The sequence below is a fragment of the Neopelma chrysocephalum genome, unplaced genomic scaffold, assembly GCF_003984885.1.
Source record: "Neopelma chrysocephalum unplaced genomic scaffold, ASM398488v2 Primary Assembly neopelma1_119, whole genome shotgun sequence".
NCBI classification, from domain to species: Eukaryota; Metazoa; Chordata; class Aves; order Passeriformes; family Pipridae; genus Neopelma; species Neopelma chrysocephalum.
This window is the reverse complement of record NW_020897781.1, coordinates 3,219,444-3,236,880: the sequence shown is the minus strand read 5'-3', so window position 1 is coordinate 3,236,880 and position 17,437 is coordinate 3,219,444. Positions and strand designations below refer to the sequence as shown.

General features: G+C 38.6%; 1 protein-coding gene across 2 annotated transcripts in view; it reads left to right on the top strand.

Moving 5' to 3' along the window:
- OSBPL2 (oxysterol binding protein like 2) overlaps nt 1–17,437 on the top strand; it is a 35,126-nt gene that overhangs the window by 13,405 nt on the left and 4,284 nt on the right. For both annotated transcript variants that reach the window (XM_027697362.1, XM_027697363.1), the window contains 11 exons: nt 695–860; nt 6,657–6,804; nt 7,054–7,129; nt 8,337–8,471; nt 9,537–9,634; nt 10,317–10,499; nt 13,068–13,175; nt 13,859–13,948; nt 14,600–14,720; nt 16,586–16,714; nt 16,868–16,991. In XM_027697362.1, the coding sequence (XP_027553163.1) occupies nt 824–860; nt 6,657–6,804; nt 7,054–7,129; nt 8,337–8,471; nt 9,537–9,634; nt 10,317–10,499; nt 13,068–13,175; nt 13,859–13,948; nt 14,600–14,720; nt 16,586–16,714; nt 16,868–16,991 (1,249 nt within the window). In that variant the 5' untranslated portion in view covers nt 695–823. The remainder of the gene's footprint in view (nt 1–694; nt 861–6,656; nt 6,805–7,053; nt 7,130–8,336; nt 8,472–9,536; nt 9,635–10,316; nt 10,500–13,067; nt 13,176–13,858; nt 13,949–14,599; nt 14,721–16,585; nt 16,715–16,867; nt 16,992–17,437) is intronic.

Sequence of the window (17,437 nt, the reverse complement as noted above, 5' to 3'; positions counted from 1 at the left end):
GCATTACACCATTGCCAACCATCTGGAAAAAACCTGATTTAGTCTATCCATAAAGTAAAGCTGGAATGCTTCATAAATCTGCAAGTTATTGGCAGTGTGCTTGGTTCTACCGAGGAAAAGTTTGTTGGTTCTTTACACTCCTCCTAGATGGAAAAATCTCCAGTTGTCTCTTCAAGGGTTCATAGCAGTAGCCTGAGAAAACTTCTCTAAGGCTCACTATGTACTGATTGCGTGATGTAGAGTGAGGCCAAACTTTTTTATGCAGTGGTCAGATTTTGAGATACAACTGTTCTCTTTCTTGTTCCTGGCATTCTTGGTTAAGGATGCAGTAAGGCTTGTCCTTGTGCTGAAAAGAATTTTTGGTTTGCCAGCTGTCTTTTTCTTCTGTCAGTTCTCTGCTCCTTTCAGTTGTACTTGAAATTTAACTTGCAGTAAATAAGATATATTTTACAGTAATGTATATGAAGTATTTATAGAGAGAGGAGGGTGGCATAGTAAATCAACTGTTCTTGTGGCAGTCAGTGTTCATCTTCAAAATTACTTTGGTATCAAAGAAGGCTGTTTACTTGTGAATGTAAAAATCCATCTTTTACCATGGGAGGAAATAGGAAAATTAGTATTTGTCAAGTGTGCATGTTTGTGCACGTAAGAAATGTGGAAGTTACTAATTCTGTTTCCCTGTCTTGTCAAATAGATCATCTAAAGCAGCTGGGAATTTGCAAAAAGAAGACCCTGACAGCACACAGATACTTAATCTCTAAATCAAATTCAACGATGCATTAGAGGGAGCTGGATTGGCTGTGCAGAGATTTCACACTGAAGGATGAACGGTGAAGAAGAGTTTTATGATGCCGTTACGGGTGAGTGATGGGCACAGTGCCAAGGGGGGGGAAAAAAGCTATAAATTGGATTATGTGTGTGGTGAGGGGCCAGTAACATGTAGCTGTGAACAATAAATCAAAACGAAACCTCTGTTGGTAAAACTTGTAGTTCTGTCTGCTGAAAAGTGGACAGGGAGAATTATAATTTGTGTTCAGGCTTGGAAATGAGGGGTTTTTATTGAAACTTAAGGCTGGCTATCATTTTATCATTATAACAGTCCTTTAGTGGCCAAGTCTTGCTATCATTTTCTTGAAAAGCAGGTAATTTAATAGCAGCTTGAGAAGTAATGCTTTTAAGACCCTTTGAAAGGTGAAATATTTTTATGGGTTGTTTTTATTGTTATTTTGGGTTTTTTTTATTTTTTATTTTAATGGAAAATTTATGCTAAGAAATTGAAGTAGAAAATGTTTTTCTAGTCAGAAACAAATTACTGGAGAAGTGTGCTTTCAAAATAGGGAGCCAAAAGTCTTTGCAGTCCCATATTTTTTCTACAAAATTAAACCTAAATCACTTCACACTTGAGCAGTGTATCAAATGGTACTTTGCTTTGAACTAATAAGGATGAATAGTTATTTGTAAGAGCCTTAGATGGTTTTAGTGGTGAAATAAAATGCTTGAAGTGTTCTAATAAAGAAAATCCGCTCAAAGATCTCAAACAATTTTAGTCTTCCACTGAAATGTCTCTTGAGAAGTCCTGTAACGGGGGAAATGAGAAATGTTGAGTGTGGAGTGGTTAATGTAGGATCACAGGAATGAGAAGAGAATAATGGGAAGCATTGAAAACTGAAGGAATGGAAGTACATGGTAGATACAAGTGGGTAAGGTGGACTTAGACATGGTTGGTTGGAAATGCATGTGAGAGTAAACAAAGGGGGCTGGGTGAAGCAATGTGACTGACAGCAGGCTGTATGGGACTTGTCACAACTATGTCACGGAGAAGAGGAGGAAATTTGGTTTGCATTCATGCCAGCTGGGAGTGATAGGGTAGTACTCCAAATTCCTCTGTAAAATCAAACCGTTGTACCATTAAAATCTTGAAAACACAGTTGCTGTATGTCTTCAGTAATCTTTCAATTCCAAGAGCTCAGGACCAATGCCATGAATGAACTAGATTTTTTTTCCACTGAAATAGGTGTACAGAAATGTGCCTCTAAGCATGAGGTCTGTGTGGTACAGCTGTGAGGTCGATGCATTCCTTTGTCTCTTGCTGCAGAAGTGCACAGCCCTCAGTGTTTGACTCATTCTAATTTTGTCCTCTTTCCTCTTCTTTTTTGCCTGAACCTCAAAGAGTTGATTCCCCCTGCAAGTACTCCAGGTGGTAATGACTTCTGAGCTATTGTGCATGAGATGTTCCTGCAGTCTTGGCTGACTCTGCTCAGAAGTGGGATGATGTGCATCAGTTCTGTGAGCACTCCTTGTCCTGTCCTAATCTTATTCTTCCACAGGGAGGAATGTACTGGCAGGAGATAAGTTTATATATATATATATGTTATATGTGTTGCCCTGGAACGTGCCCTGCAGGTAGTTGGTTTAAGAGAAGTGCTGACTTTGAAATCTGAATAGTTTGCTTCAGATTCATTCTCCCTCAGGACTGTCTGCCTTTAAAGATAGGTGCTCAATCCCTTTCTCTAGCTGGATGCTTTAGAAGATGCTGACAGTTTGATGAATTACTTGCACAAACCTAGTGAAGCCAGACGTAGCTCTTTGTAGCTGTATCTTGTCCAAGTCATACATAAGTCTGATGGAAAGAACAACCTGTAAATAGGTCTTTCTACATTCATGTTCCCCAGCTGCTGTAGCAACTCTTTGCTCCTGTATCTTTCAGATAGTGCTTTGTTGAATTTTTTAGATTTTATGGGTCTTGATCATGCCTATGTGTGTGTTATTTTTTTAATGATCTGGACATGTTAGATGTAGACTCAGTATTGCCAGAGATCAAGTTCACAGTCAAGGTCTTTTCTGAGCCAAGTTTAGCTTCCAGGTTCTGCAGTAAAAACTTCAGGATTTGGGGTTCCAAATTTTGATTAAAAAAAGTTAAATCCCTTGGTAGACTCCTCGGTGTGTTCTTTCCAAGGATACTCTCCTACTTCTACATCAGATGAGTAGATGAGCAGAAGCCACCTTTAGACATGTGCTTGTTCTGCTCGAACTCTAGGACTGGGACATCGCTGCCAGGAACAAGCACATTCTTCATCTCTGTCTCAGCTCCATGTTGAGATGAAAACAGCATGTACACCATGCCCTGCTCTTGCTCCTGCCAAGTCCTGGGCCCTGGTTTCCCCAGAGGGAGCTGCAAAGTGTTCCCACAAGTTCAGTGATTTTAGTAATTGTGTACTGTGATTTGTGTCCTGTAAGTAGCAAACCAGGCTTAGAGCACTTGGACTCCGTGGGGAGTTACTCTCTGGAATTCTGAAGGGGTCTCAGCAGCAGCCCAGGTGGTGCTGCCACCTTTAAGATAATATGGGCTCACTCCTTGAGGAAACCACAACTTTTCTGTAGTTATTAATTGGTGGCATCCACTTCTAGAATATGAATCTCTCCTAAGGAGACCCCCCCCCCCCAATTTTTTGTTGTGGTGGATTTCAGCTCCTTGGCTGAGAAGTTTCCTGCTTCTGACACTGTCCCATCACATCCAAAAGACATTCTCATGGGATGGAATTGCAAGCTGTGTGGTTGGGAATCATCCTCCTGGCAGATGGTTTGCCCCTGACTGGGTGATGATTACACTCATGAGGGTGCAGGATGGACTGAGGTATTCAGGTGATGAATCGAGTTAGTGACCAGTAAAGAGTTTTCCATGGAGAGAATTTTCTTTGCATTCAGAGGTTATTAGCATTGCTGACACTTGACATCCTTGCCTCATGAATGAGTACTCCCCTTGGGAATGCCTTGGGAATGTTACTTGTGGTCTCAGCTAATTCTTGACGTTAACTTGACAGTTAATTCCCGACAGCACAGCTGTCAATAATCTGCTTTTTCTCAAAGCAAAGCATACTTTGATCTATGTCACCTTGGGTGTGCTAATCTTGATGCAGACTTTATAAAGACTATGTGCCATCAGGGTCTGCTCTATCAGAGCTGTATCCTTCATTATACCTATTTGCCAAAGTGTTTTGTGAAAGGGCTGCCACAGAACAGGAAAATTCTTGGCTGTTTACCAGAGTAATTTATTTTTGAGAACATGGATGGTTTAATTTTGCTTTTTTAAATATTGACCCGCCGTTCCATGGAAATCTGTTCTGTGCCCACCATGAGGTTAATCTAGCATGGTGTATTTGTGAGGATATTGTTCACTGTAAACTGTTGGTTTCACATGGAGAGAAGGAAATGAAGTATCTGCTGCCAAAAGAATATATTTTCATAATGCCTGGATCAGACTGAATCAGTGGATTCTGCTTTAATGTTTAAGTACTGCAGATGTTGTGAAAGGCCAACCTGCCTCTCATCAGCTACAGGTTGTGAAGATGGACTTGTTTTGGAAAGCGTAGAATTCTAATTTCTGGCAAAGAAAAAAATACCTCTTGTTTCACTTGCTGTCTACACTTCTAGCATATTTATCCCTATTCCTTATGCCCTTTTTAGGACTGAAGGCTCTCAGTACTCTGCTGTTTTGATTCTCTTTCTGTCTGGACTGACAAGGCTTAATTAGTGCTCAGGGAAGTTGCTGACTGTACAAAGGGGTGTTCTCGTGTACATGACTCACAGAACTGGGTGCCTCTGCTCCCTTGGTTGATGTGGAGCGTAGTCTGAGAGGACTTGTTTCATTTGCAGGATGTGGAAGAGGAAGGCTAAGAGAACTAGAATTACTGGCAAGTCACTTTTCTTTAAGTTCTTGAAATAGATTCGTGTTGGCACCCAACCTAAGTATTTTACTTTGAAAATTTAAGACTTCTTAAAAGCTTTTGTTTCACCCTTAACGCACGTAAATTGGAATATCTGATTAATTTTTGACATTGTGTTTCCTCGTGTGGCTCCCTATTCCCTTTTTTATCCTCACTCCCAGTGGCTTTTCAGCGTGAAAACTGTCCTGTAAGTAAAACTTAGCCACTCAGTTTCTCAGGTTCAAAGCTTAAATGGGAGAGGTGTAAGGCTCTTCTTGTAGCTCAGCAAAACTACAACAAATCATTTCAGTAAACTGGTTTTTTTTGGAGGTCTACTTCCTCTGTGAAGAATGTTCTCTGGGTAGTTCTTCACAAAACCATAGCACTTTGAACTTCACTGAAAAGCAGCTTTTGAAACTTTCTCAGTGGGCTTGTAGTGGACAAGCCATGTGATGCTTGAGGTTGAAAGTGTAGTTGAAAGTCTAGTGATTATCTGGCTGGGGTTAACCCAAGTGGGTTTGGTTGTTTTTTTTTTAAAGTAATTAGGTGGAGGTACACTCTAATAAAGCAGACTTACCATTCTGATGTGTCTTACTTTTCTGGAGCTGGAATTTAATTTGTGTTGCTTGTCTGCAAGACACTTGTTTGAATTGGCATTGATTTTCTTACCAGTGACATATTGTCATCCATAGATAATATATATACCAGAATCTAAATTACTGTTGTGCTGTACAGGAACAGGGCAAAACAATTTTGAATCATGGAGAAACAGAAAAACTAGTGTGGGTAACACAATGAACATTTGATAGGATTTGCAGGGTTTCAGGTACAATGTAAAGACTGAAATTCAAGTAACATGTTTTTATAACTATTCTCCTATAAGCCAGTGATTGAAGTGATGCTGTTCCTTGTGTTGTGTGAACTTGATCGGTTTTCTAGGTGAGGCCACATGTACCTCATCCTTTTTTTCCAACTTTGTCAGGTTTTTTTTCCAACTTTATTAGCTTGTCAGTCAAACTAATAAAAGTTATTTTGCTATGCCCTGAAGTATTTGCCTTTTCTACTTCCTTGTGCTTTAACAGGTTCCAAAAAAGCCAATAGATTATTAGAAATACAATTTTAAGATTGTAAATACTTTGTTGTGAGTTCACTGAAGTTGTACATGTGTATTTTTTGAAGACAGGTGTTTCAGGGTAGTCTTCATTTTAATTACCTGAATCTATATGTGACTATCATACTTTCCAATTGAGTACTGACTGGCCAGGTGTGGTTATTGCTCTGTAATTAAATGCTTGTGACATCAAAACATAGGAGACGGGGTGAGACATGACATCACCCATTACACCTGCTGTTTACCAAATAAGATCATATCAGTGCTATTTCCTGGTGCAGCTTTGGATGTTACTGTCATGGTCTCGATATCTGAAAAAAATGCAGCTTTTTGGGTGCACACATGGGTGGCAAAAAGAAGTTAAGATATCCTGCATTTCTGTGCCTCCAGTTGTCTGGGTGTTTGCCCCTGGGTTGTGAAATGGTCCCTTGCTCCTTTCTTTTTTCTTTTTTTCTCCTTGCCTGTTAGCAGTGTAAGTTAAATTATTTTAAGGCCTTTGAGGAAAACTACGTAACTGAACAAAATTACTGTAATCACACTGCAGCTCTGAAGAAGAGACAATGCAGCTAATCTGATTAGGAGCTACTCTCTTTTAAGATTCTAAATTGGTTTTATATTCAGCAGTGTGAAAAATGAGTTGAGAACTCTTGATTCTAATACAATACTTGGCTCATAATACTCTTGGAAATTAGGTAGCTTAATGAGGGGTTTTCACTCTGATGCTCTTTAAAATAAACTAACCTGGTATAAGTGTACTTAAGGTGTGAGACTTGTAAAGTGTGTGGCACTCTGTGGCATGATAAGGTTCCTAAGAAAACTGTTACCTTATGGTTTTTATACAGGCTTTGATTCCGACAATTCTTCAGGAGACTTCTCAGAAGCAAATCATAAAGTTCCAGAAATGCTTGATCTAGATCCACACCAAAGCAATAGGACGGGAAAGCATAACGGGGAGACAGAGATTCAAGAAAATGGAATTAAGAGACACAGGTAAACACACAGTGCTACACAGTGAATGAGAAATGAGCATCTACTGGTTCATTATCTTTTGGAGCATTACTGTTCTCGTTTTAAAGGGGTTGATTTTCTCAAATTGAAAAGTCATGTAGTGTCTCTGCTTCCTGTGCCAAGTCTAGGTTAATGTTTTACTTCCTTTATACTTTACTTCGATACCTACAAATGAAAATGGATTGTTGTTTAAGGGGCTGATAATGACAGTTGGGTTTTTTTCTATTGCAGGACATCATTACCTGCCCCAATGTTTTCTAGAAGTGATTTTAGTGTGTGGAGCATATTAAAAAAATGCATTGGACTGGTAAGTTAGCCTGGATGAAGCATGCTGATGTTGGGTCTCCCAGTGTCATCTGGTTAATTTTATTGCTTAAACATGAAGACACAGAATAATACCTGGTGCATATTGCATTTTTTTTCACTAAGGAGCATAATTTTAAATTGCAACTCTAAGTCTCAACATTTATTTAGTAACAGTACTATTTCCTTACTTTCTTTCACTGTTGGAACATGTGGATTGCATTTCTGAAGCTGTCCTTTAAGAACTAGACGAAAGCCATTAAAAATATAATCAAATATGGCTTGAATAACACAATGTTGTCTTATCTTGCCTTTTTTTGTTCTTTACTTAGCAAAATGTCATTTAGGGCTTTATTTTATTAATTCATGTCATCTAGGAGATACACCTGAACTGTCAAAACTCTTTTTGTTGGGATGAGTGGTCTATCTACTAGAATCTTTGCTTGGACCAAATCAATTTAAGCCAGTAAGGGTTAACATTATTTTTCCCTTGCTGCCTGTGACGAGATGAGGAGAATGTTGCATTCTCCTTTCCACTAAGTTTTAAGCACTTACATGAATGCTTTAATGCTCAGTCATGAGTGCAACTTTATAATTAAACAGCCAGATTTGCTTGGATATAGTAAAAGACCTGGGGAATTGGAAATCTCTGTGTGAACTTCGTGTCTGTCTTGTATCCATACATGTGAAATGAGAAACGTTCTGACACAAATAACAGGTTGCTTAAAGAAAGCCACTAAAATTCGTTAGAGCAATTCACATACTATTCTTTACATAACTGTTCCTTTCAAAAATTAATTTGTGGTTGCTACAGTACAAGAAATAGGTTTTGTGCAAATAGGTGAGGATTTCAAAGGAATATGTGGCTCTTCGGTATCACTATGGAGCTGGTTGGCACATTATTACTTCTGTCTGTGGAAATTTTAACCTCTTCTGCTTTACAGAGGAGAAGGTAGCATTTTTTTGTGAATTTGCTAGGTTAGCTGAATGAATTTCTGAAGTTATTTATCATTTCAGGTCGCTAGTAGAGTTCTGCAGTGCTTCCAGCCCCTTTGGCTGTAGCACTTGGAGGTCTGCCACAGGCTTGCCAAATGTCCTTTGAAGAATGTTGTTAATAGACTCGCCCACAACTTATTTTCAAAATTCTTGTAGTTGTCACTTGTTAACTTAGTGTTGTGTCTAAGAAATTAACCTGCCCTTTGGTCATTTAGGAGCTGTCCAAGATCACCATGCCTATTGTCTTCAACGAGCCATTGAGTTTCCTTCAACGGATAACAGAATACATGGAACACATATACCTCATTAATAAGGCTTGTAGTCATGCAGATCCCCTGGAAAGAATGCAGGTAAGAACACCTACCACCTTCTGGGTGCTTCAGAAGAAGATTTTTTTCTCCCAGTCTTTGATTTTAAGGCAATTTCTCACTTGAGTGTATTTCTTTCTCAGGCATTACCATAAGAATGCCCATTTTTGTCTGTCTAGACAAGTTTCTTGTTTCACAGTGGCTGTATCAAATATTTGTGACACTTTCACACTCAGTGCTGTGCATGGGGTTTGAGCCAAAAGGAGGAAAGTGCCACAACTGACCATACCCAGGAACCTCAACTAATTTCAGGGCTGCTTTATCTATGACTCCTTTCGTGGTTTTATGTGTTGTGAAGATGAAATCTTGGCTTTAAGCCACCCTAAATTGGTTTATTGAGTGGCCTTGTGATTTAGAAGTTACTGGATGAAAAATTGTTGTGGCAGAGACAAGATTTACCACTCTTTTCTCCCCCAGACCTGGTTGTTATTGGGAGTAGAATGTAGTACCTCCCTGGTTTCACACCAAGGAGGAAAATATGGTGAAACCAGGCCTGTGTGCATGAGGTTATACTGGTATCACTCACAACTCTGTTTTGAATTAAGTGAAACTGGAATATTTATCTTGTATTCTGTGTCAGTATAGTCCATACCTGTGCTTCCCAGCCTGCAGGAGCTCCTGAGTGTCATTTGTACCTGCTGGGGTGATTCAAGAGGTCTCATCTCTGTTAGAAACAATTCTTGCCTGACACTGGGAAAGGCAGGCACTGTTCCCAATGAGCTGAGGGTGGGGGACAGTCAAAATGGGGGGAAAGCAGATTTTAGAAACCAGGCTGACCTCATAGAGGTCTGTAGAGAAGATAGGGCAGAGTGCAACCTGACAGAACTTACTACAGAAAATAGTTCCTTTGGGAAATGAGAACCTTAATAAATGCTTATATTTTCCCACTTCTGTGTCCCTTACCCATGGCTTGCAAATGTTTTTGCCTTAAGCAAAATATAGCAATTTCTTTTTGGAATAATAATAAAATGTGCAACAAATTAATACATTAAACTTAAAGTTTTAATGTACTCTTCTCATAGCAGTGTGTTCTTAATTTCCTTACAGGCTGTAGCTGCTTTTGCAGTTTCTGCTGTAGCTTCTCAGTGGGAGAGAACTGGCAAACCATTTAACCCACTGTTAGGAGAAACCTATGAATTAACCAGGTAATAATTACTTTAAATTGGGAACTGGGCCTGTTTGTGTTCTTGAGTTAGCAGACTCTCGTACTAGTTTGGTTATAGTAAAATACTACTAAATTCTATTTCTGAGTAGAGCTAAAATTCTTTTTGTCAAACTATCTCAAAATCTTTGAGAAGTTGTTATAAAAGCTAATAATTATATTTCTAGCTTTAGACAGAGAATTATTTCTTTGAATTATTCAGAGAAAAATCAGTCCATGTTCTTCCACCAAAGACATTTCCTGACCAGACACTATTAATTAATTTAAATATTGTTTTGTTGATCATGTCAGATAGAGGAATTAGTCTGAAGGACTTCCAGCTTGATTAAATAAATGGGTTATATGTCTGCAGTGGAGAAAAGAATTTTCAGTCAGACCTTCTCCTGCTGCCCAAAGAGTTTCTGTACTTTCGTAAGTTATTTCAGTGAAACTAGTTCAGGTGCCTTTCTGGATAGAAGGCTGGTTTGAGGTATAAAAAGAAAGTGTTCAGAGTACAAATGCTTTCATTTCATTAATTGTAAATGTGTCATGAAACTAGAAAAGGAAAAGTCTCACCTTCAGTTTAATCTGAAATCCTGCAAATTTTTTTAAAGTATCAAGTCACTCTTTTCTAATATTAAAACAAAATATACTTACTGTTTAATTGTCTTTTCTGTTTTTGCTAGGGAGGATTTAGGATTTAGGTTTATATCTGAGCAAGTCAGCCACCACCCACCTATTAGTGCATTTTATTCTGAAGGCCTCAATAAAGACTTCATATTTCATGGATCAATCTATCCCAAACTAAAATTCTGGGGAAAGAGTATAGAAGCAGAGCCTCGGGGAACAATTACTTTGGAGCTTCTGAAGTGAGTATGAGAAGATATAACTCTTTTTTTTTTTTTATGTTGATCTCCTTATCATTTGCTTGAATAAAAGGATGGGTAGTAATCATTCTGTTGGCTCTTCAGGGGCCATTACCTAAAAATCTCTTGCTGAAAAGGTTGTAAGAATTGATTTCCAATAATTTTCACTGCTTGATTTCAGGACTCTGTTTTTTTTTTAAAGTTATATCATGCTTGCATAGCTGTAGCAATTCAACCCAGTTTTTCCACTGTGAAAATAAGCATTTCTTAAAAATTGAATGCTACTGAAAGCTAGTTATGTGAGGGCACGTAAAATTGAAATGTAGATATAAAGTTCTATTACTGGGCTGTTCAAGCTCATCTCAATTCTAAATATTGTTGTTGGTTTTGGTTGTTTGTGTCAATGTTCGTGTGGAAAGAACTACATCTCACAATTCTGTGATAAGGGAACATGAGAAACTTGTCAGGGTTGCCTTAACACTTCCTGGGAAGGATCAACTTCCTATTAAAATCAAGAATGCCTCTCTTAATTACTCCCAGGCTTGTCTCTCATGAATTATGAGTGACTTCCCATAAGCTGTTTTGTGCCCTGGTGGCACAAAGACTGGAGCTTTCCCAAGTGGGACATGAGGATGCACTGGAATAGTTGCAGGAAAAGTATTCTGCAGTTGAGCACTTCAAGGTGTTTTTATAAAAGGTTTCATGAGGCTTAACTTTGAGTGGATTTTGAAATGTTATCTTAAGAAATTTCTAGACATTTGGTTTCAATAAAGACTCAACTTGCCTGCCATAGCAAGCATTGACTTTTCCTGTACTTCCTTTTGGAAGTAGATTAATTTTCAAGCTGTTGGCATCTAATCTTCCAAAGTTTATAAAAGTATGAACTGGTCTTGGATATAATTGGTGATGAGAGGAAATTTCTTCTGAATGCAGAAATAACTATGAATGTTAGTGCAGAATGCAGATGTGACCAAAATAACATTTGCTTGAGAGCCTTTATTTAGAAGACTATTAAAATTCTTGCTCAGCCTAATCAAATTACAGGGCTCAGATTTAAACTGGAATATAAACAATTAAAGGGTTTATTTTAAATAATTGCTTCAAGTTAGCAGCAGAAGTTGAAATCAAATTTTGAGCCTCTGAGTGTTGTGATTCAGACCATTCTCTTGGTTTGAGGAGTCTGAGAACTGCTCAAGGCCTGAGTGAACGAGGAGCTGTTTGGCAGTATAAAATCATGCATTTATGTTAACCATGACTGCTTTCAAAACAGGAATAAGAAGGCACTTCTCCAGCACAAGAAGTGTTTCAATTTATCAGCACTCACCATAAGTGCCTTGTGTGGGGTTTTGGTTTATACTGTACAGCTTTTGGTGTCAAATAGTTCAGGAATAAAACTGTGCTTAAAGGCTGGTGGGATGAATTTGAGGAGTTCTGGTATTTTTCTCCCCAGTTGAAGAGTAGTCATTGTTCTAAAGAAGAAAAGGAGCTGTGGAAATAGTCAGACTTCAATGATCTGTTACTCCTCTGTACTGGAGAATGACAGGTTGGAAACATTAAATAGGAGTGTTCTCTCCATACTTACTGGAAATAGAAGTACAAGACATTTGTTACTGATGACACTACTTGTTTCTGTATTATTTTGTATTAAAGTAGAGTTTGCAAGCTTTCCTAAGATGGATTGACTGCCAAGAAAGTAACTTGAGCATTTCTTTTCCTAGCACAGAAAATGAGTGAAAATAGATGGCTTTGACTCTGCTAGTGATAATGGGAATCCTGTTGTTTAATTTTTTGACCACTTGTAGGATAATGTCTTTTAAGGATTTAGAATCTGTTAACTCACCTTTAAAGCTTTTCACAAAACATTAAAACAAAAGTGAAACCAAGTGGAAAATTCTTCAATTCTAGGACTTCTCCATCTTCTCAGTAAATCTTTGGGGAAAGGATGGAATTGAGTAGTAAACACAGTTTTTAAATGTCATGTTTGTCAAGCTTGAAATAGTGCTCTCTGTCCCACTGGTGTTTAAAAAAAAACAACCTAAAAAAAGAAAAAAACACTCACATCCCCAAAATTTCCTTCAGTGGCACTGAACAGGCCTCAATTACTGACAAGGAAACTTGTGGCATCTTTGTGAAAACCACTACTACAGTTTACTGTTGTTGCAGCAATTGAATAGAAGACACTATTAGGTGTTAGGCTGTCAGTCTGGTTGTCCTGCCTGCAAGGATTATGTTTTATCACATACAACTTTAAAAGTGCAAATGAAAAAGATGAATCACTGGACTGCTCTTTATGTTGGGCTGAAATTCGTAATCCAAAGCACAGCAACTGTGAGACTTATGTGAGAAGGGAGAAAAATAAAGGCAATATCACTTTATTAACTTGCACTGATGTTTGGATATGACACATTGTTGGCCTGTAAGGAAAAGTCTGTTTCTTTTCTGTTTTGAAGTTAAGTGCTGGCTGTTCATAGGACTGCTAAATATTTTGCCCTGCCACGAACAGAATTGTAAACAGGCTTGCATTCCATCTCAAACTCAAGAAATTGATTTCTTTCTCTGTTTTCTTTACAGGCACAATGAAGCTTACACATGGACAAATCCAACCTGTTGTGTACATAATGTAATTATTGGTAAACTGTGGTTAGAACAGTACGGAACAGTAGAAATTGTAAATCACAGGTAATGCTAATCATGGACCTGAGGATTGGCTCGTGGGCACTGCTGTGTGGTCACTTGTGTTACAAAGCAGATGGTTTTGACTTTTGTCAGAGACACAGGAAGCTTTGTTTTGTAGCTCCAAAGTCTTGGGGGTTTTTTTTGCTTGTTTTGTTTTAATCCACTTCTGACAAATGCAAACTATCCCTTGGACTGGGCTCTCTTGTCATAGTATTATTAATGAAAAGGCATAAGGCCAAATGTCTTATGGGCTGCAAAGGTTTTACTGTTGTGAGTTACCCATTCAAATTCAGCCCTGTTGACGGAGAACAGAATTGAAATTTAACTCCAGAACCATTAAATGGAATAAATGTCAGAGTCTTGGAGTAAACCTCCATCATGTTGATTGTGATTTGTCATTTTTTTAGTTTTGATGATGGAGAATGTCTTAAATTAGGGGTGCAGCACAGGCTGCTGTCTTCATGTGCGTATTTGTTTCTTTTTTGTTTGTTGTGTGGAATTTTGAACTTTGTGTGCCTTTTTTAATGCCCTGGTCGGATAATAAACCATACTTAAAGAAAAATAATAAATAACTAGCCCCCAACTAACTGTAACTATATGAAAAAAGCTAAATAAGGTAAAAAAAGGTAACTTACTGATGTATTTAGGGGCGTGCTTCTTCAAGCTTGTGCTTATTTCCTCTACAGTACTGGAGATAAATGTGTCCTTAATTTTAAACCATGTGGACTGTTTGGGAAAGAGCTTCACAGAGTAGAGGGATACATTCAGGACAAACAGTAAGTCATAAAAGCCTCTTGGTCTCTCTGCTTCTGGGCACTGGGGCATTTCTTTTGCTGACATAGTGACCACAACTGATGTGACAGTAAAGTTGTTGCCAATGAAGATTGCAACCCATTTTTGTTCTGTGTTAGTACTAACCCCCTTGATTCCAAGGTGATAATTTTAAGCATTATTAGAAAAACTCTACAGTCAAGTCTTTTGAAATAAAGGTATCCAGGAAAAATACAGAGTATTTGCAACTGATTTCACTGTTGTACAGTCATAATTCCAGTCTTCAGTTTAAAATAATGAGACTATGGTTATTAGAAGGTTTTAATTAACCCAAACCTGTTTCCTGGCTCCGAGTCTCTGTTGCAAACTGTTGGCTTTGATGTACCCACTCTCATTTAACAGTGGCAAAAGCATGTGACTCTCATGAGGATGTGTTCTACCTGGAAGACTGGAATGAGCTGAATCCTTTTCTTTGCATTATCAAATATCTGGTTTCTAAGAATCACCCATTCTGTGATTCTGTGAAATCTGCAAATAGAAACATAAAATGCAGCAAAGTAGAAACTAGGTGTTTAATATAGACCAGAATCTGCATGGCTTGGCTTGGAAGGCTCAATAAGAAGCAAGAGCTCAGTCTCCTGTGCTTTTCTCTGCAGCAGAAAGAAGCTGTGTGTGATCTATGGCAAGTGGACAGAGTGCCTGTGGTGCACTGATCCCACCACGTATGAGACTTACAAAAAGAGTGAGAAGAGAGGTGGAGAGCAGAAGAAGAAGCTGGTAAGGTGAAGGAATCTTTAGGAAGAAAAGATACTGAAATATCAGAAATGGAAACAGAACATCTTGTTTAGGGAAATGGCCAGGTGTGAATGGAGGGTTAAAAAACTGTCTGTCATTTGGTAGGGGTTGGATGGAGGCTGTGAAAAGGCACTTGGCACTTTGCAGATGTAGTGTGAGCTGCTGGCGTAGAAGAGAGCTCATGGAAAGGTGTTTGCTGGAAATTTGTCAGAGAGAAGTCATCAAATATCAACCCCCAAACTGGTGTCCTGTCAGTCTGTGAGGAAAGCGGCTCTACTGCCAACTCCAGGGGTAAAAATACTAGGATTTGGGCACTAAAAAAAAAAAAATTTATGTTTTTTTAAGTCAGATACACTTTTTGGTGTATCAGAATTTGTGACAGAGACAACCTTGACAACAAAGAGGTTTGGAAACATGCCAAGGTTTTCCCCACATATAAGCAGTGTCAGGTAATTAGTTCAAAAGCCTCAGTGTTGTATGGAAAATGTTGAATGGTGCAGCAAAGGACTGTTGGGTTTCCTGATATCAGCAGGGTCTTGCAGACCCTGGTTGCTCAGTGAAAATGAAAGGTTAAACAGAAGCCAATCACTCTTCATGTTAAGAGGCTCAAACTTTAAAAGTATTTACATCAGAAGAATCTAGAGCAACAACAGGCCTTGCTTTTGGCTCTGGATTCTGTCATGGTACAGGTTTATATTTTGACTTTTTTTTAAAATAATAAGGTTCTGTTCATCTTAAGAAAATCAACTCTTTCTTTCCTTCCTTCCTGTTGTGTCTATATTTAGATGGGGAACTGTCTAACAGTAAACCAGATGTTGACATGGAAAGTAGCCTAGAAGTGTCTTTTTAAATAATGAATACTCAAACCAAATGATTGAAATTAGACTCTTAACCATATGGAGCTGTTTTCTAGTGTATAAAACAGGCCCTGTTTAACTTAGTAGGGTATTTTTGAATAAAATAAATGAGCCATGTCAGAGAAGGCAGAAAGGAAATAAAAGGGGGTGGGAGTGAGGAAAACTCTGATGCTGTCACTCCAGGATGTTATTGCCTCAAACTTCCTTTCTGGTCGTTGTGGTTTTTAATGGGTTCTCATGGAGAAATCCTCTAAAATTCCACAATGTAGCTGTCTGTGTGCTGCAACAGTCAGATTCTCTCAGATTCTGAGAGCAGCCTTCTGAACTTTGGATTTTTATATGTGCATTATGGCAGTGCAGCTGGTAACAAAGGAACTTTGAAGGAAAGACACTGAATTCATAAACTGAAGTACACAGTATTCACAGTGAGAAAACTGTCAGTGACAATTTTGATTAGAGTCTGGATCACAGGAAATTGGACTGAAACAAGGGCTTATCTTTTTCTAACCACACATCCATATCTTTTGTAAATGATGAAGCAATAGCCAAAAGCAAGTGTGCCCTATTTGTGACTCTTAGCCCATTATGGGAACTTGCACTGGTTTAAATTGCAGTCCTGGCTCATTTCAACTTGAAATAATCATGTTAGGTGAAATTAAGCTATGGCATAGAATAGAAGGGAAGGTTGAGAGAACACTTCTGAAAGACATTAATTTACTGTTATTACCATTATTGATTTTTTTTAAGAGACATTCAAGTTGTACTTAAAGGGTGGGAGACTATTCAGGAATATCAGGAGCAAGACATTACATTAAAAATGAGAGGAACAGTGTACAGAGTGAGGAAAAGCAAACACGAGAGGGAGGCAGAAATACAGGAGAGTGTTTAGTATCTCAAATTTGAACAGATTCTTCAACAGCCACTGTGGAGTTTTGGATGAAACTGTCCAATATTCCTTTATTCCCCTGCCAAATGTTACCTCTGTTTCAGAGTGAAGATGATATTAAATCTGAAAATGATGAAGCTGATGATATGCCAGAGATTCAAGATACAGTGCAGTTCATACCAGGCAGTAAATTGCTTTGGAGAATAAATTGTAGGCCACCAAACTCATCACAGGTAACCATTTCAATCACCCTGTGCATCGCTCTTGCCAGTGACTTATCCAAGGGAACGGTTTCCCTTGGAAGTTCTGTTGTGTTCATTAAGTGTAGGGAATCCAGTGCCACTTTGCCAGAATAACTTGTATGTTATCTTTATTTTGCTTTGAAGATGTACAATTTCACCAGTTTTGCTGTGAGTCTCAATGAGCTGGAAAAGGGCATGGAAGCAATATTGGCTCCCACTGACTGTCGGCTACGTCCGGATATCAGAAATATGGAGAACGGGAACATGGGTATGTGTTTGCTGCAGGAAATATTTCCACGTTAATAAATTTTGAGAGGGATGACCAAAAGGAGGGTTGATACAGGAAACGCTGTCTTCAGTTTCTCATTCCCAGAGCAGCCTTAACTCTTTTTTTCATCCTGTGTAATGAACATGCATTTGAACAATGTATAATGTGCGTTCTCTCCCAGAAAAGTCTGGGAGAGCAAATGCGTCCCAGGTGGATCCCAGGGCTGCTATCCTGTGTTATGGGGTGTTTGCATGTTTGTTAGCCTGGGGGGGGGAGCTGGCAGATGTGCTCAACATGCTCACTTGATCTGGAGTTTGTCTGCAAAGACATGTGGTGAGCAGACGTGCTCTGTTGCTCTGGTGTTTGTCAGAGAAAACACATGGACAAATAGTGAAAAAAAATCACTCTCTCTGTTATGCCTAATCAGAGCTGTTTCCTGCTGTCTC